Source organism: Nomascus leucogenys, chromosome 15 (assembly GCF_006542625.1).
Source record: "Nomascus leucogenys isolate Asia chromosome 15, Asia_NLE_v1, whole genome shotgun sequence".
Lineage (NCBI taxonomy): Eukaryota > Metazoa > Chordata > Mammalia > Primates > Hylobatidae > Nomascus > Nomascus leucogenys.
The window spans coordinates 105,676,559-105,695,144 of record NC_044395.1 but is presented as its reverse complement, the minus strand read 5'-3'; the positions used below and the strand labels follow the sequence as shown (position 1 = coordinate 105,695,144).

At 50.7% G+C, this 18,586-nt stretch overlaps 2 protein-coding genes across 3 annotated transcripts in view; both read left to right on the top strand.

The window, feature by feature from the left end:
* The window catches only part of LOC115838561 (E3 ubiquitin-protein ligase RNF169-like), a 178,687-nt gene that overhangs the window by 83,174 nt on the left and 76,927 nt on the right, over positions 1-18,586 (top strand). The window lies entirely within an intron of this gene.
* The window catches only part of CRY2 (cryptochrome circadian regulator 2), a 37,143-nt gene that overhangs the window by 8,457 nt on the left and 10,100 nt on the right, over positions 1-18,586 (top strand). For both annotated transcript variants that reach the window (XM_030794556.1, XM_030794557.1), the window contains exons 2-11: positions 118-226; positions 2,887-3,029; positions 5,024-5,208; positions 6,235-6,323; positions 13,064-13,204; positions 14,965-15,276; positions 15,512-15,663; positions 15,789-15,991; positions 16,301-16,393; positions 17,552-17,693. In XM_030794556.1, the coding sequence (XP_030650416.1) occupies positions 118-226; positions 2,887-3,029; positions 5,024-5,208; positions 6,235-6,323; positions 13,064-13,204; positions 14,965-15,276; positions 15,512-15,663; positions 15,789-15,991; positions 16,301-16,393; positions 17,552-17,691 (1,567 nt within the window). In that variant the 3' untranslated portion in view covers positions 17,692-17,693. The remainder of the gene's footprint in view (positions 1-117; positions 227-2,886; positions 3,030-5,023; positions 5,209-6,234; positions 6,324-13,063; positions 13,205-14,964; positions 15,277-15,511; positions 15,664-15,788; positions 15,992-16,300; positions 16,394-17,551; positions 17,694-18,586) is intronic.

The following is an 18,586-nucleotide window of genomic DNA, read 5'->3' as shown; positions in this document are numbered from 1 at the left end:
GTGATCATGAGGCTGCCTGTTGGGCATAAACAGTGAACCAGTTTCTCCCTGCTTTGTCAGGAAAGAGAGCCACTCTTCATGATGTTATCACTAACAAGGCCTGTGTGGACTCTGCAGGTTCCTACTTCAGTCTCTGGAAGATTTGGACACAAGTTTAAGGAAACTGAACTCCCGCCTGTTTGTAGTCCGGGGACAGCCAGCTGACGTGTTCCCAAGGCTGTTCAAGGTAAGCGTGCAGAGCCCCAGAGAAGACAGTGAGATTCTGTCCCTGAGGGGTTCCCCACAGCCTGAGTGAGATGATATTCCGACTGAGGGAATGGAAACATCAGGGCTGGTCTGGCTGTTGCTGCTAGAGAAGTTGGGAGCAAAGGCAGCCAGTTAGCTTGCTCTTGGAATGGAAACTGTGTTAAGGAAAAACATTCTGGGAAACCAGTGTCTTGTTGGAAAGCTCTCAGCTCAGTCCAGACATAGGATGTGGTAAGTCATTCCACTGCGGATGCCACTGGCTTCCTTCAATGTTTTCTTGGCTCAAGCCAGCAAGATTTATTAGGGTTCCTTCTAGGCCAAGACTTTGAGGGTGGGGTTTCATGTCTAGCAAGGTACGTTTCCCATCTTGCTTTGCTCTGCTTATTGGGAAAAGTCAGCCTTTCTGCCGGGCGAGGTGGCTCACGCCTGTAATCCCGGCACTTTGGGAGGCCAAGGCAGGCGGATCACGAGGTCAGGAGATTGAGGCCATCCTGGCTAACGCGGTGAAACCCCGTCTCTACTAAAAATATAAAAAATTAGCCAGGCATGGTGGCCGGCACCTGTAGTCCCAGCTACTCGAGAGGCTGAGGCAGGAGAATGATGTGAACCCGGGAGGCGGAACTTGCAGTGAGCCGAGATTGTGCCACTGCACTCCAGCCTGGGCGACAGAGCGAGACTCCATCTCAAAAAAAAAAAAAAAAAAAAAGGTCAGCCTTTCTGAGGAAGCTTTCTTGTTTCCCATGGGGTAAATGATTGATAGAAATCTTCATTTTGGTGCCACATAGGTTTCTGTTTGCAGTAACAGGGGGCCAGTCCACTTTTCCCTCAATCCCTTTAAAAAGTACATTCTAAGGCCCACATAGAAGCACAGGAACTCATGGACAGAGGGCTATGGGACAGACTGCCATCACCCTCGGCAGCACACAATGATTGTCATGCCCCTCCCCACCCTAACTCCGAGACAAAAGGAAAAGTCACGTCAAGGCAAACAGCTTAGTGAATACATCATCCTTCAGTTCCCCTCCCCGCACCCCCACACATAATTGTGCATACATGTACGAATCACACAGTGCTAGTAATTGCCCACATTCATTGAGGGCTGCCTATGAGTCAAGCGCTGTTCCCACTGCTTGTTTACATCAACTCAGTTCTTCCTCACAGCAGGCCTAAGAGGTGGCTACTGCTATCCCAATTTACAGGTGAGGAAACAATAATTGGTTGTGAAGTTAATAAGTGACGATCTTGGATTCTGACTCTAGAGCTGTGTCCTTACCCACCATACCATATAAATACATTTGCCTCCCTTCTCCCCTCGACATTGCCCTTTTTCTCCCCCAGCAACTCAGAGGCCAACCCACTTATGTCCCAGAGATATAGCTAGGTCATCCATTCAGTCATTTAATGTATTTTTATTGAGCTTCTGCTAGGTACTAGGCCCCATACTAGGTATAAGGGTAATGATGATGAGTGAGACAACATGGTTTCTGCTCTGAGAGTTCACACTAATAGGGGACTAATAGGGGAAACAGGCAGGTGTATCATTGTCATATAATACATGCTGCAGTGGAAAAAAGACAAGGTGCAGAAGAATTATATTGAAGGAGGAGGTCAAGAAGGCTTCTTGGAGTAAATGTCATTTAATAATATTGTTATCGTTCACAGGTTACAATGAGTATTCAATGATGTAATCTATATGAACTATAAGCATGGTACCTGGCATATAGCAAGGGCTCAATCAATGTTTAATGCTGATATCCTCGAATGAGGGATAACTGGCCCTGCTAAGGACCCAGTCCCCGGGCAGGGCTGAGTCAGGACCAGACCAGCCTGTGCATGGCCAGGACATTTGCCCCTGTGGTTCAGAGCTTTCAGAGACCATGACCAGAGACTTTGGAGAATGTGTTTTTCTTCTTGCAAGTTGCATGCTATAGGGCTTTCTGTGGGTTGTCTGTACAACCATTCACTGGGCCAGCTTGCTATGAGATCTAGAAATTCCTACCAGAAATGACTAAAGGCTTAGGAAAGAACCTCCTCCTTTTCAACATGCAGCCCCTCTGGTCAGTTTCCTCTGACCTCCAGACTAAGGATCGCTTCCCCTTTCCTGACTCTCTTGGGTCTGGAACCTATTAGCTCTGTTTGCTATTGGCCTCAGGAGTGTTGCTGTGGAAACAATTAAGACACTTCACATAGCACAACTCTGCCAAGAAAACTAGGCCACAAGTCTGCAGGGCTGTGAGAAGCTCTGGGAAAAGCTTGCTGAGCAGGTGGAAGGCAGTGGTCCTGACCCACCCGTGAGTCAGTGCCACTCTCTGGAACCGGGGGTTTCCGAGGAGCGTTGTATTTATGGCCTCCTGCCGCATTCTCCTACCTCAAGGACACAGCAAGTGCACAAGGCTGCCTACCTCTCTCCCAACTCCGCTGTTGCTGTGCTGTTGGCTTCGCCATACTGCCTGCCCTCCTCAAACTTTCTGAACCTCAGCTTGTTTGCTTTCCAGACCAAATCCCTGTTCCTAGTTTTTTCTGCTGCCCATCAGACAGGTCTTTAGACTAGCTCTGTTCTCTCCCAGGAAGGAACTGAGAGTCCAGCTTCCCCCTCCTCCCCAAACACAGTGTTGAGCATAACAGATCCTCTCCCCACAGGAATGGGGAGTGACCCGCTTGACCTTTGAATATGACTCTGAACCCTTTGGGAAAGAACGGGATGCAGCCATCATGAAGATGGCCAAGGAGGCTGGTGTGGAAGTAGTGACCGAGAATTCTCATACCCTCTATGACCTGGACAGGTAAGAGATGGGGCCCAGGGGTCAGGTTACCAATTGTGAGAGTTAGTAATTTGGGCCCCTGCTGAGAGGAACTCAGAGAGGTTCAGCATTAGGGCCACCTGACTCAGGAGGCATGGCATCTTCTAGAAGCTGGAGGAGAATAGGCCAGAGTCAGGACCTGTAGAACAGGTCACAAAGAGCTTTACCTCACTGGGGTAGCAGAGAGGCTTGTTAGGTCCAAGGCATGGAAGCAGTGAGGACCCACACTCAGGGTATTTACAAATCTGCTCCTAGTATGCCCAAGTCCCACCTGTGCCTCATACTCCCACTTCCATCCTGCTCAACAGCTGCCCTCTGACCTCAGTGGACCCTGTCTGTTACCCCTCCAACAGACCTCTGTTCACACAGGTCCAGTTTTTGTACCTAAGATGAGTTCCTAGGCTGGGCATGCTGGCTCATGCCTGTAATCCCAGCACTTTGAGAGGCCAAAGTGAGAGGATCGCATGAGTCCAGGAGTTCAAGATCAGCCTGGGCAACATAGGGAGACCCCCGTCTCTACTAAAAATAAAGAAATATATTAGCCATGCATGGTGGCACATGCCTGTAGTCCCAGTTACTGAAGAGGCTGAGGTTGGAGGATCACTTGAGCCCAGGGGCTTGAGGCTGCCATGAGCTGTGATCATGCCACATCACTCCAGCCTGGGTGACAGAGCGAGATCCTGTGTCAAAACAAAAAAAAAAAAAAAAAAAAAAAAAAAAAAAAAGAGTTCCCCAGGTTCTATGACTATCTGGGTTTCCAGGCCGTGTTGCTTGGTGGCGGGGAGGGCTCTAGAGATCCCTGCAGGGAGCTGCTAACTACAGAGGAGCCTCCTCCCCTGGTGACAGCCTCTGTGCTTTCAGAGATTCTAGGAGGAAATCCTCTCTTCCCCTTCCCTGCCATGCCAGAGCTGTCACCCTCCTGCTGCTGCTGCTGTTGCTGCTGCTGCCAAGCCAGCAGCCGCCGTGGCTCCCCACCCCCACTTCCCAACCCAGTGCTGGCTGCCAAGAAGCCAGGTCACACAGCTGTGCACGTGAGCTGGGCCCTCAGGAGGAGAGGCTGGGTGTGGAGATCCTCCTCCCGCTGCGTGCCAGAGGAGGGGGAGGCACAGCAGAGGCAGCAGCCGACCATATATCTCCACTAACGCGGGGAGAGCAAACTGAGAAATGAACTCACCCAGCCAGATGGGCCTTGCGTAAGCTACTTCTTGGCCAAGAAAAGCCCCGGGAATGTGGCTCCATACCATCCCAATTCATCCTTATATAAACAGCCTCCGTTCTCTTCTTCGCCCGCTGATACTCTTTCCTTCTTGCATGAGTGCAGTTGTGTTTTCCCTGGTCATGAAAAATACTTTGTAAACTACAAGACACTCTTTAAGTATCAGTTGTGGCTTTGAACTCTAGCCGCAGTCTCTGAATTTGGGAGGATAAGCTGTCCTCCACCTCTCTGTTCAATGTTTTAATAAATGGAGGCTAAGAAGGGGATGATTTTCCAAGAAAGGAACATGTCTGCTATTCCTTATGATGTTAGAGTTAAGAACATGTCTTCAGCTCTTATCAAAGAATTTTCTCCAGGGCTTACACGGTGGTAGAGACCTATGGGGATTCCTGTAGCTTGGACAGATAGGCCAGTGCCAAGCAGGCTAGTAGGGATTTTTCTGTGTTTAGAGATTTGGTCAGTCTCTGTCTTTAGGTGGCTCTGTGTCAACACCAGGGAGCCCGGAATTGAGTCCCAGCTCTGGCCCTGCCTTGCTGCATTGCTGAGGCACCTGCTCCAGCTCTCTGGGCTTTATTTTCCCTCTCGGTAAAATGGAGATGTGGCCTCCCTTGCCCCCTTCTTTCCACTCAGGCGTGGGACCTGTGAGTGGATGAGGAAAGCCACCCTCAAAGCCTTCAGAGTCTGGGTACTTTTTTGGGTGGGCAGGGACCCACATCACAGGGCCTTGTGGGTAACACTAGCTGTGCTTTGGGCTCCCCAGGATCATTGAGCTGAATGGGCAGAAGCCACCCCTTACATACAAGCGCTTTCAGGCCATCATCAGCCGCATGGAGCTGCCCAAGAAGCCAGTGGGCTCGGTGACCAGCCAGCAGATGGAGAGCTGCAGGGCCGAGATCCAGGAGAACCACGATGAGACCTACGGCGTGCCCTCCCTGGAGGAGCTGGGTACGTACTTCCTGCCCAGAGCTGCTTGTGCTGGTGCCTGCCTTTGTGTAAAGAAATTCTTTGTCAAAGTAATGCATGTCATTATAGAAAGGTTAGAAAGCACAGGAAAACAAAAATGGAAATGGCAGTCACTATTACTCCACCACCCAGAGGGAACCACAATTAATTTTAAACTATGTCCTTCTAGTATTTGTTCTGTTCATACTCATACATGTAATGTTCTGTTTCTGGTTCTAGATCGTGCCTCTATTTTTGTACTTCCCTCTCGCAGACAATACAGGCACTGCCTGGTGCTGGTGTCCGTGGGCTTCTTGGTAACAGGATAGCTAGTATTGCTTCTGTTGAAAGCAGGGAGTCTGTCAGCCTCTCAGGTTACTAACTACACTCTTTCACCCCTCCCTCTTTCTTACCTTTTTTTTTCTTTTTGAGACGGAGTCTGGCTCTGTTGCCCAGTCTGGAGTGCAGTGGCACGGTCTTGGCTCACTGCAACCTCCACCTCCCGGGTTCAAGCAATTCTGCTGCCCCAGCCTCCTGAGTAGCTGGGACTACAGGCGCCTACCATCACGCCCAGCTAATATTTGTATTTTTAGTAGAGATGGGGTTTCACCATGTTGGTCAGGCTGGTCTCGAACTTGTGACCTCGAGTGATCCACCCACATCGGCCTCCCAAAGTGCTGGGATTACAGACGTGAGCCACCCCTCCAGTCTTTTGACCTGAACAAAGCTATTAGCCTTTTTCACCTGAAAACCACAGTTGTTGCCAGCTAATCTGAAAAGGCAGGAGGTCCAGGATTGTTCTCATCTACCTGGAGCGATGAGGGTGCAGGGGAAAGCAGAGAAAATAGTGACTGTGGGAAGAGAACCAAGTTGACCTAGAAAACGCTAAAACTTTAAGGATTATCTCACCCCCAGTAGCACCGAGACATTATGGTTCAGTTCTCATAAAGTTCAAATAACAGAACAGCCGTGCCGGGCTGTCACTGAAATGGTCAAACCTCCTGTCTTGTGACCTTTCCTTCTCTACAGGGTTCCCCACTGAAGGACTTGGTCCAGCTGTCTGGCAGGGAGGAGAGACAGAAGCTCTGGCCCGCCTGGATAAGCACCTGGAACGGAAGGTATGGGCTGTTTCTGAGACAGAGCTGCAGATACTGATATCCACACAGCAGGGGATACAGATCATGTCCATGTCCTTTAGTCCCTCTTAGCTCACACTGGTTGGAAAATGAAAAATCCTCTTGTCCTCCTGATGGCCCTAACAACAGCAACACTAACAGCAACTACCATTTAGAGAGTACTTACCGTGTGCTGGCCACTAGGCTCAGCATTTCTGGGTTAAGCACCTGCTGGCATTTCTTTTAATCTTTCCAACAGCCCTACAAGGTAGGTACTAAGCTGTTCATTCCACAGATTACAAAATTGAGGCTTAGAGAGGTTAAGTAACTTGCCTGAGGTCACAAAGTTAGTAATTACAGGTTGAGTATTCCTTATCCAAAGTGCTTGGGACCAAAAGTGTTACAGATTTTAGATTCTTGAATTAGGAATGCTCACCTTATAACACAGTAAGACCTTGTTCTATGTTATTCTAAAGCTGTGTCGGATTGCTTTTCTTTCATCTGTGGGCAGGTTCCCCCTGCTAAGAGGATATCTGGTTGGTAAAATCTATAAGATTATTTTGTGTTGATGTGTCTCTGCATCTTTTTGCTGGAACTCTTTCAGCGTGTTGATTTCCATTTGCTTGGACACAGAGCAAATGGCCCACCTCCCGGTGCAGTGAGAACTGGGGAGGAAAGAAGCCCAGGCCTCAGAGGCACAGTGTCACAAAGTCCTCACTCCCCTGCAGCTAGACGAGCAGAGAAAGTTCTCATGTCCGAGAACAGTCACCTCCTAGTTTCCTGCCCCCTGCAGCTGGTTTATAAAATCTCAACTTTTTCTATGCCTGCTAAGATGGCTAGGTATTTTGCCCAGCAGCCAGATGATGGTGATAATAGAACAAGGAGGCCAAGGCAAATCTGCTTGGGAAGAATGTTCTGCAGCCCTGGAGGTGTCCAGTCAATGGTGAAGGCCCACAGCCTCGATGTTTCTACCTGGTTGTTTCCTTCAGCCTGGGCCGAAAGCAAGCCCCACAGACTTAAAGGATGAGAGCAGCTATCTCTGTCCACATCACAAGCTTCACTTAGAGATTCTTGGGCCCGGTTTGAAGACAAAGGTTGGGCCAAGGGGCAGAAGGGTGGAGATGACAAATGGGATTGCAGGAGTAGAATAGGGCTTAAACCTGTAAAGAGCTATCATCTGTGGTTAGTTTTTATCAGCTGGAGAACATTTTGTAGAGGGATGTCCCTTAGGTCACCGACAGGAGCTCCTTTTCCACGTACCCTCAGCGGGCCCCTTCTCTCAAGGGCCCTTATGCCGTGGACACATTCAGACTCAGTGGTGGCCAGAGGAAATACTGTGTCCTGCATATCTGGGAGAGCAGATGGTGCTGGAGATACAGGAGTTGAACCTGATTTCAGGATGTTTATTTTAGCTTCCTTCAGTTCTCCAAATCTGAAGGGAGCACCTACTCGTGCCAGGATGTTTTAGCTTCTAGAGAGACTGCGAAACAAGATAGGCATGGAGTCTGTCTCCAGAAACAGTCTTCTGGAAATGATGGACATTAAACAAGGAATTATAGAAGTTCTAAGGGTTAGAAAGGAAGGTTCAGAGGGTTATGGGAGCAAAGACCATGAGGATTATATCAATCAGTTCTTGCTTGCAAGCTGGCTTTTGAAAAAGGGAAGGTTTTTCTTTTTTTTTTTTTTTTTTTTTTTTTTTTTTTTTTTGAGACGGAGTCTCGCTCTGTCGCCCAGGCTGGAGTGCAGTGGCCAGATCTCGGCTCACTGCAAGCTCCGCCTCCCGGGTTCACGCCATTCTCCTGCCTCAGCCTCTCCGAGTAGCTGGGACTACAGGCGCCCGCCACCACGCCCGGCTAATTTTTTGTATTTTTAGTAGAGACGGGGTTTCACCGTGGTCTCGATCTCCTGACCTCGTGATCCACCCGCCTCGGCCTCCCAAAGTGCTGGGATTACAAGCGTGAGCCACCGCGCCCGGCTAAAAAGGGAAGGTTTTTCTAGGTTACATAACCAAGAGTAGCCTTCAGGCACAGCTGGATCCAGGTTCCAAGGAATGCTATGAGGAATGCATTCTTCATCTTTCAGCTCTGTTTTCCTCTCTGTTATTTCATCCTCAGCGAGGCTTTCCTTGATCAGTGGCAAAGCTCATCACCACCAGCTTATTTTCAGTCTGTTTAGCAATACTAGATAGAAGAAGGTATGTGCCTCTTTTCTGAAAGCATCAGGAAAAGTCCCGAGGCGTGTTTTCATTGGCCTGGTTTGGGTCATGTGACTGTCCCTGACTCAGTGACTGTGGCCGGATATAGGAGGTGGTGCTTTCCCTGGCCAGACTTGCATCATGAGTCCACTCCCAGAACTGGAAGGTAGGTTTAGCTCTGCTTTATCCACTCGGACTAGGATCAGGGAAGGCTGGTTCGCCACAGGAATATGAGATGCTGTTACTGAAAAGCAGAGGAAGCTACATGATCTTTACCACTGGGTTACTCAATAGTAGATGAGGGCAAGCATCTCTCTATAAAAGTATTCTGATTATTAAATTAGAAAGGAATGATAGAATTTGAATACCACCATTTTGTAACCCTCAATGATGCTGCATTATGTATTGGTGACTGCTGACACCATAGAAGGAGGCAAGCATTATGTGCCCCTGTAGTCTTGTCAAAGGGATCAAACCTGAGTCCAGTCCAGTTCCTGGTACCAGCCACCAACGTGCAGGTGATACACAGGACACAGCGCTTGTTGAACTGCACCATGAGTATACAGGCAGCAAAATCCAGACTGTGGGAATCTTGGCAAGTCAGATAGCCTGGGTTCTTTCCCAGAACAATGGAAAGGAAAAGAAAAAATGGCAGGAAATGTGCAGATTAAAAGAAAATTAAATAACATATTAAAGTTTTTTTTTAAGGCCAGGCACGGTGACTCACCTGTAATCTCAGCACTTTGGGAGGCCAAGGCAGGAGGATCTCTTGAACCTAGGAGTTCAAAACCAGCCTGGGCAACATGACAAGCCCTCATCTCTAAATAAAAACAAATTGGCCGGGTGTGGCAGCATGTGCCTGTAGTGCCAACTACTTGGGAGGCTGAGGTAGGAGAATCACTTAAGCCCAGGAAGTCGTGCCACTGCACTCCCACCTGGGTGACAGAGAGTGGGGTCTCAGAAAAAAAAGAAAAAGAATCCCAGCACTTTGGGAGGCCGAGGCGGATGGAGCACTTGAAGTCAGGAGTTCGAGACCAGCCTGGCCAACATGGTGAAACCTCATCTCTACTAAAAATACAAAAACTAGTCAGGCATGGTGGCGCATGCCTGTAATCCCAGCTACTTGGGAGGCTGAGGCATGAGAATCGCTTGAACCTGGGAGGCGGAGGTTGCAGTGAGACGAGATCATGCCACTGCACTCCAGCCTGGTTGACAGAATAAGACTCTGTCTCAAAAAAAAAAAAAAAAGAAAATTGAGTAGCTGGGATTACAGGCTCCCACCACCATGCCTGGCTAATTGTTGTCTTTTTAGTAGAGACGGGGTTTCACCCTGTTGGCCTGACTGGTCTCAAACTCCTGACTGCAAGTGATCCCCCTGCCTCGGCCTCCCAAAGTGCTGGAATTACAGGCATGAGCCACCACACCCGGGCAGAAATAAAGTTTTTTTTAATGGCCAAGACTAAATTGTAACACCTAGGAATGCACATTTGGGTAAAAAAAAGAAGCTACTTAAAGAATAACTGTGAAAAGATAAAGTCCTTCCTTTCAAACATGTTTTGCCAAAATAGAAAAATGTAAACGTTTCAGAAATGCAGAAAGTGTTTATTATAAGAGCTGAAGTAGGGGTTGCATATATTGGGGGGCAGGAGGGAACTGTTCCTGGGGTGAGCACATAGATTCTTGGGGTGGCTGTCAAAGCTCTGTTTCCCGAGCCTTGGTGGCGATTGCGTGGATGTTTGCCTTAGAATAATTCATTAAGTCACACATTTGTGTGATTTTCTGTATCCAAGTTCCATTTAAAATAAAAGTATTTTAAAAGCTGGGGGCTAGCAAGGGTGTGCGCACGCAAAAATACCTAGTGTCTGTTAGAGGTGCTTAACCTGATACCACAGGGGTTACCTGCAGAGGAAGAAGCCTTGAGGTTGTGACTTGAAGGAAGAGTCTCAGTTAACCAGGTGAAGGTGAGGGAAAGGAAGACAGTGGTCCAGAGGCAGCTGCTTGTGCAGAGGCAAAGGCCAGTGAGAGCAGATGCGTAAAGAAGAGGGGCAGCAGGAGGCGGAGGGTACAGTGAGCCGAGATCACACCACTGCACTCCACCCTGACCCTGTCTCAAAAAAAAGGGGCAAGAGACAGAGCTGGAAAGGCCTGGGTGCTGGGGAGCCACAGAAGCTTTCATGAAGATTTGGGCTCTGTCCTCAGAGCAACAGGAAGCCCACTGTGTACATTATCCCGAGCAACAGGCATTGCATCACTCTGGTCCCAGCGTGGAGAATGAGTTAGCGGGGGATGGGAGTGGACGCAGGGATGCCAGTCAGGAGGCTGCCACAGTTGTCCAGTCTAGATATGACCTTAGCCTGAACCAGGTTGGTGGCAGCAGGGAATGGAAAGAAAAGGACAGATTTGGGAAATATTTGGGCAGTAGAATTGACAGGACTTGGTGAGGGGACAAAGGTGATGGCTAGGATTGTGCCTTGGGCAGCTAGGTAGCTAGCAGTGTATTATCTGAGGTAGGGAGGCCAATGGAAGGGTGGGTTTAAAGAAAAGGGCGCATCTCCCTTGAGCTGCCTGAGAGGCAGCCAAGTAGAGGTTTCTAGCAGGCAGCCGGGTGGAGCAACCTGGGCTAGAGCTGTGGATGTGGTGATTGTCTGCAAAGGGGTGGAACCGGGAGCCATGGGCCTGGATGAGCTTGCCGAGGCACACAGTTGAGTAGAGAACCTAGAGCTGAGCCCTGGGTGCCCACATTTAAGGGAGAGGTAGAGGAGGTGGAGCTGGTGAAAGACCAAGAGCGCCAGGCAGCTGGGAGATACCAGGAGATGTGGAGTCACAGAGGCCAAGGAATCAAGAGGATAAGACAGCACAGTCGGCAGGTACAGCGCTGCTGAGAGATCCCAAAATACAAGGACAGAAAGTGCCTGCAGGACTCAGTGGCACAGAAGTCACAGGAGACTCTTGTGGGAACCAGCCTTGTGGTCAAGGCAGAAACCAGGATGGGGTTGGCCAGAAATTGGAGGTAGGGGAGGGGAAATGCAGAGAGGCGGGCTGTGAAGGAGGAAAAAGGACCCAAGTCTACAGGGTTGCCAGAAGCCCTTTGTTTTTATTTTGTTGTCTTTGTGAAGAGGAGAAACGAGATTATTTTCTCAATGTTTTGGGAGTGAAGACTATAGAAAGAAAGAGGTTGAAAATGCAAGAGGGCCGGGCGCGGTGGCTCACGCTTGTAATCCCAGCACTTTGGGAGGCCGAGGCGGGCGGATCCCGAGGTCAGGAGATCGAGACCACGGTGAAACCCCGTCTCTACTAAAAATACAAAAAATTAGCCGGGCGTGGTGGCGGGCACCTGTAATCCCAGCTACTCGGAGAGGCTGAGGCAGGAGAATGGCGTGAACCCGGGAGGCGGAGCTTGCAGTGAGCCAAGATTGCGCCACTGCACTCCAGCCTGGGCGACAGAGCGAGACTCCGTCTCAAAAAAAAAAAAAAAAGAAAATGCAAGAGAAGGAAGGGGGAGGCTTCCAGAGCAGCCGGAGGCCTTGGCCTTGGGCAGGGTCACAGGAGGGGAGGAGAAAGAGGGGTAGGTGTGGGTGCAGGTGAGTTTGTAGATTTAGTGGCTGAAAGCAGAGGTGTTTCCTACCTGATGGCTTCCATTTCCAGGAAGTGCGGAGCAGGAGGCCTGAAGAGAGTCAAGGTTGTGAAACAGTATCATGGAGAGGAGGAGAGGATGTTGGGAGTTAAGAAAGTGAAAATAGGCCGGTCACGGTGGCTCACGTCTGTAATCCCAGCACTTTGGGAGGCTGAGGTGGGCAATCAGGAGAATCCCTTGAACCCGGGAGGCGGAGGTTGCGGTGAGCCGAGATCACACCACTGCGCTCCAGCCTGGGTGACGAGAGCAAAACTCTGTCTCGAAAAAGAAAAAAAAAAAAAAAGTCGTGAGAGACTGCATGGAACAGCAAGTCAGGAAAGTAAAGTCCTATGCCAGCAACCAGTGGTGATAAACACATGACCAGTAATGTTATATGACACATGGCCCCAGAAATGAATGATTCCATTGGTCCCCAGGAATGGATTGGAAGTTTCCTCCTTCCCCAGCTGCTGTTGAACAATAGTGCGAAGTCCCTGGTGTCCATGATACAACCTAAGGGCCGCTAGTGACTAGAGAAGGGACTGAGAGAGAGATTCTTTTCTGTAAAGTAGAAGCCGTGTTTCCTGCTGTATAATTAGAGAGTTCATTCAGTGCTTTCAGAATTCTTTCATATCTCATTTTAATCCACCGGAGATTGGAAATTTTGTTCTTATTTAATAGATACGTAGCTGAGGGAAGTAATAACGTGTTCACAGTCACCCCACACATTAAAGAGCAAGTCAGGGAATGACATAGACTCGTTGTTTGGTCCGATGGTGGTTCCGTCTCAAAATCGGCTGGACAAGCACAGTGTTCCGTGGCTCCATGGCTGGCTGTTCTGTGACCCTGGGCAGATTCCTTAACCAACCAATGCCTCCATTCTTTCCTCTGTAACATCCAAGCCTTTCCTTTTGCCACCTTCTCTATCTGCTGTAGGCCTGGGTTGCCAACTATGAGAGGCCCCGAATGAGCGCCAACTCCCTCCTGGCCAGCCCCACAGGCCTCAGCCCCTACCTGCGTTTTGGTTGTCTCTCCTGCCGCCTCTTCTATTACCGCCTGTGGGACCTGTATAAAAAGGTAAGGGGGACATACCTGCCCACATTGCAGCTAAGGCCTGCAGCCAGGCCTTTTGGGCTTGTCAGTCACCCTAAAAAAGGCACTGGTGGGTGGGGGTTGGGCTGTGGCCCCTGGAAGGGCCTAAGTGTGTGCGGATAGTCCAGAGGAGGCGAGAAGACTCAATATCCAAGAGGGCAGAGCCAAGCACAGAGTGAACTGCCCACCAGAATGAAGCCCAGACCATCATGTAGAGCAGGACAGGCAGAAAAGCAGGCCTCAGGTGTGACCCTAGAGGTGGCATATCCTCTGGCAGCTGGTGGACAGGGGCGAGGTCCCCAGGGTGAGAGGCATGGAGAGGGTGAGGCTGGAGCCAGTCTGAAGTGGAAGAGCATAGCTGCCCTCTCTGGGGCTGTGTCCACAGCATTCAAAAGGGGAGTCCAGGAACAGCAGTTGCCCATCAGTGATGGAGGGAGTGGTCTGGAGGGGCTGCACACAGAGCTGTGCTATACAGACAAGAAGCAAATAAGCCTGTGTTAACTATCCCCAGAAGGAGAGAGGGCATCACAGTCAACATTCAGAGGGATCACCTCATCTTGTGCCTATGTTTTTTTGTTTCTGTTGTTTATTTAAGAGACAAAGTCTATCTCTGTTACCCAGGCTAGAGTGTAGTGAGGCCTGATCACAGTTCACTGAAACCTCGGACTCCTGGGCTCGAGCAATCCCTCTGCCTCAGCCTCTCAAGTAGAGCTAATTTTTTACATTCTTTGTAGAGATAGGGTCTTGCTATGTTGCCCAGGCTGGTCTCGAACTCCTGGGCACAAGCAATTATCCTGCCTTGGCCTCGCATAGTGCTGGGATTACAGCTGTGAGCCACCATGCCTAGCTGTTGTGTCTACGTTTGCTTTTTTGTTTGTTTTTGAGACAGGATCTCATTCTGTCACCCAGGCTGGAGTACAGTGGTATGATCACAGCTCACTGCAGCCACAACCTTTCAGGCTCAGGTGATCCTCCTACCTCAGCCTCCCCGGTAGCTGGGACTATAGGTGCATGCCACCACACCTGGCTAATTTTTTGTATTTTTTTTGTAGAAACTGGGTTTCGCCATGTTGCCCAGGCTGATCTCAAGCTCCTGGGCTCAGGCCATCCACCCACCTCAGCCTCTCAAAGTGCTGGGATTACAGATGCGAGCCACCACACCTGGCTGTATCTGCATTTTTAAATGTTATCTCCTTATCCTTGCCATTATTGAGATTTTGTGGCATGGGATAGCTTTGCCAGTTTGGTGAGTAATCTTGTGACTTGAGGGAAGTCATTATTTGCTTGGAGGTCTGATTTCTTAATTACCTTATGGCCCCAGATCCAGGCTGTGTGTATAACTTATTCAGCCAAAATCTAGACTGAGCATTTTTCATGTGTGCTGATAGGAAAACTCCTTTTGACTTTCTAGAAGGTGGAGCCAAACAGGGAACTCTTGAGGACAAGGAACATGACCAGCCTTGGGAGGTTTGAATCCTAGTGCAGAGTGCTGTGGTGACACCCCTTCCCACTGCCTGGCCCTCTGTAGCTTTCTTCTTGCTCAGAGCAGTGGCACAGTGCAGGCAGGGCCTGGGTGTTGCAAGTGCAGGCACGCTGTGCCACTTCCAGGGGATAGTCCTTCCACATCTGGGAGCTGAGCCACCAGGTCTGTGGAGGGCCCAGATTCCTTTGTAGAAGAGACCTGAGAGGCACCATGCTAAGAGCTGGGCGAGTGTTTGTATCCATGTGCCACCCCTACCTCTCAGGTGAAGCGGAACAGCACACCTCCCCTCTCCCTATTTGGGCAACTCCTATGGCGAGAGTTCTTCTACACGGCAGCTACCAACAACCCCAGGTTTGACCGCATGGAGGGGAACCCCATCTGCATCCAGATCCCCTGGGACCGCAATCCTGAGGCCCTGGCCAAGTGGGCTGAGGGCAAGACAGGCTTCCCTTGGATCGATGCCATCATGACCCAACTGAGGCAGGAGGGCTGGATCCACCACTTGGCCCGGCACGCCGTTGCCTGCTTCCTGACCCGCGGGGACCTCTGGGTCAGCTGGGAGAGCGGGGTCCGGGTGAGTGCTCTCTCAGCGAAAAGCTGGCATGTACCCTCTGGTCAGGCCCATCAAAGGGCAGCCCCCTTCTGGGCTGAGGGATGGGGTGGGATTTCTGGGTCCAGGAGATCCCCTCCAGATCCTGTGTGGCTTGCCTTCAGTGGAAGGGCTTTGGCTCCTGGGGGCACTGTGGTGACTTGGGAAAAAACATGGCTGCATATCCCCAAGGAGGCTGATCATCCCCTCCCCTATCTAGGTATTTGATGAGCTGCTCCTGGATGCAGATTTCAGTGTGAACGCAGGCAGCTGGATGTGGCTGTCCTGCAGTGCTTTCTTCCAGCAGTTCTTCCACTGCTACTGCCCTGTGGGCTTTGGCCGTCGCACGGACCCCAGTGGAGACTACATCAGGTGAGGATGCAGACCAGGCTCTCTGGCCTCTGACCACTGTGGCCTCCTACTAGGATGGGATACCCTGGACCTTTTGAAGGAGGGTCTAGGTATGCTGACGGGTCATCTGGTGTATCTTATTTCAGGCGATACCTGCCCAAATTGAAAGCGTTCCCCTCTCGATACATCTATGAGCCCTGGAATGCCCCCGAGTCAATTCAGAAGGCAGCCAAGTGCATCATTGGTGTGGACTACCCACGGCCCATTGTCAACCATGCCGAGACCAGCCGGCTCAACATTGAACGAATGAAGCAGATTTACCAGCAGCTCTCGCGCTACCGGGGACTCTGTAAGGAGACAAACACCTAGCTCACTGAAGGGAAGGACAGCACCTACAGGCTCAGGGGGCCAGATGGGGATGTCCAGATACTTGCAAAGGGAGGCTGAGTGCTGTCTTTCAGGTTGACACCTTCCCGGGGTATGGGACACTGCAGGCTGGGATGAACTGGGCCTCCTTGAGTAGTTGTGGGGCAGTGGGAAGAAATGGAACCTCAGTGTCTTGCTCCTACCCTCCCCACCCCCGCTTGCTTCATTCTGCCCTGTAGCCTTCTGCAATCCTGCAAGACGGCACTCTGATTACTCCTCGCCTCTCTCCCAGGTCTACTGGCATCTGTCCCTTCCTGTGTGGAAGACCTCAGTCACCCTGTGGCAGAGCCCAGCTCGAGCCAGGCTGGCAGCGTGAGCAGTGCAGGTGAGCAGCAGCAGCCAGCCTCCTGTGGCCTCCTGTGGCCTGTGCCACCACTTCAGTCATTCAGGACTGAGGCCAGAAGGAGGCCTTGCCCAGTGGAGCTTATATTCTACCTGGGGCAGTCAAATAGTAAAGGAACCAAGTTGGATCATTTCAGATAACAAGTGCTTTGGAGGAAAAGAAAGTTGAGTGTCTTGACAGAGGGACTGGGAAAGAAGGATTTCTTCTGCGTCCCTGGAGGTTGGAGCAGTCAGGAAACACCTGTGTAAGCAGAGACCCACGTCATGAGCAGGAGCCAGCCCTGCCACACACTGAGAAAATAACATTCCAGACAAAGGGAGTAGCAAGAAAAAGCTCACAGACACTACCGAGCTGAGTCCATTCAAGGAACCGAAGGGAGGTCAGTGTGGCGGCATGTCCCAGTGAGGAGCAGGAATGAGATGAGGACAAGATACAGCATGAGCAGCATGTGGCAGGCCTGATGTCTGAGACGAGGACTAGGATTCAACCTTCAGTGCACTGAAGGATGGTCAGTAGGGCAGGGCATGATTGCACTTAGGTCTGAAAAAGCTCCCTGGCCTGCTGGGTGGAGACTGGACAGAGTAGGCCGCAGCGGGCCCAGGGAGGCCAGAGAGGAGGCAGCACAGACAGGGTGGTGGCTGCAAGGAGAAAGACTGGACAGATTGGTTGCGTTCGGAGCCTCCACCCTTCTTGAGGATGAAGATGAGTAACATGAGATGGCAAGAACACGGGTTTTTCTAGTTGGCCCAGCTAGGCTGCCTCCATGGGCAGCATGACTCCTCCACAGGGGCCCTGCTCTTTGCTGCTTGGGGAGGCTGATTCAGGGTTGCAGAGGGAATGCCTCACCTTCAAAGCAAGGACAGCAGGCAGGCCAAATGAGTCTGTGGCCCACAGCCCATGCCATCTGGGGCCCAAAAGCTGGTCCTGCTACCAGCAGGCCTGCTTGATCATGTCCTCCTCGGACATTTCCAGGCAAAGTCATTGCTGAAAGCAAGGCCGAGGGGCAGGTCTGAGGAGCAGCATGCTGGCATTCCATTGATAAGTGTGCTCCCTGTCCCCTAAAGAGCTGCTGCTGCATAGTGTGGGGTCATTTTGGCTGCATGCACAGTCTGTGTGACCCTTTGACATGTTTCCCTACAGGCCCAAGACCACTACCCAGTGGCCCAGCATCCCCCAAACGCAAGCTGGAAGCAGCCGAGGAACCACCTGGTGAAGAACTCAGCAAACGGGCCAGGGTGGCAGAGTTGCCAACCCCAGAGCTGCCGAGCAAGGATGCCTGAGAGTGAGTGACAGCAGCCTAGATTCAACCTCAGGAAGGAAGTTGGGAGCGGGGGGGCCTACTGCCCTGCCAGCTGCAGGTTGAAACATAGCAAACTAGATGAAAATCTGGTGGGACCACCCAGTGCTCAGCCACTAAAGCTTTACCATTTTACAGTGGCAGCCGGGTTCCATCCTGGCTTAGGGAATGAGTACTTTCTAGTTAATATCTGTGTGACCTTTACCATTGGGCCGGCTGTGGTGGCTCATGTATGTAATCCCAGCACTTTGGGAGGCCAAGGTGGGAGGATCGCTTGAGGCCAGGAGTTCAAGACCAACCTGGCCAAACCAACATAGTGAGACTCCATCTCTAAAAACAATAATAATAATAATAATAATAATAATAATATGGTGGGACTGCATGACTTTTAGGATTTCAGCTCAAAAATCCCACGATTCTGACTTTTATCAGAGATTTAAAAGTCAAGCTCTTTTCTATTTTTTTTGCCAGCTAAGGGAAAAAGGAAGGCATGGGGGCTGAGGGGTGGCGCTTTCTGCCTATTAAAGTGAGTCACACTCAACAAAAAGAAAGCTGAGACCTGTGTGTGAAGCAGCGGGGAAAAGGCCCATTGCAGGGTCTGAGGCTGCTCCAGGCCCCCTGCTCTCCAACAGGCTGTGTTCTATAGGCCAGCCAGTGGAGGGCAGCACTGACCTTGAGAAGCCTGGACAGAGGGCTGTGCTGTGTCTTACTTGGCCCAGCCCTGCCTGAGGACCAGTAGACCCAGTCTGTCATCATCTTTGCCTTTTGCGGCCTTTCCTCCCTTCTCACCTGTCCTGTGGCCTCAGCTCTGCACCTCCCTGGCAGTGCTCATCTTGGAAGCCTCCTGAATGTCATCAAAACACTGGCTTCTCCTTTCC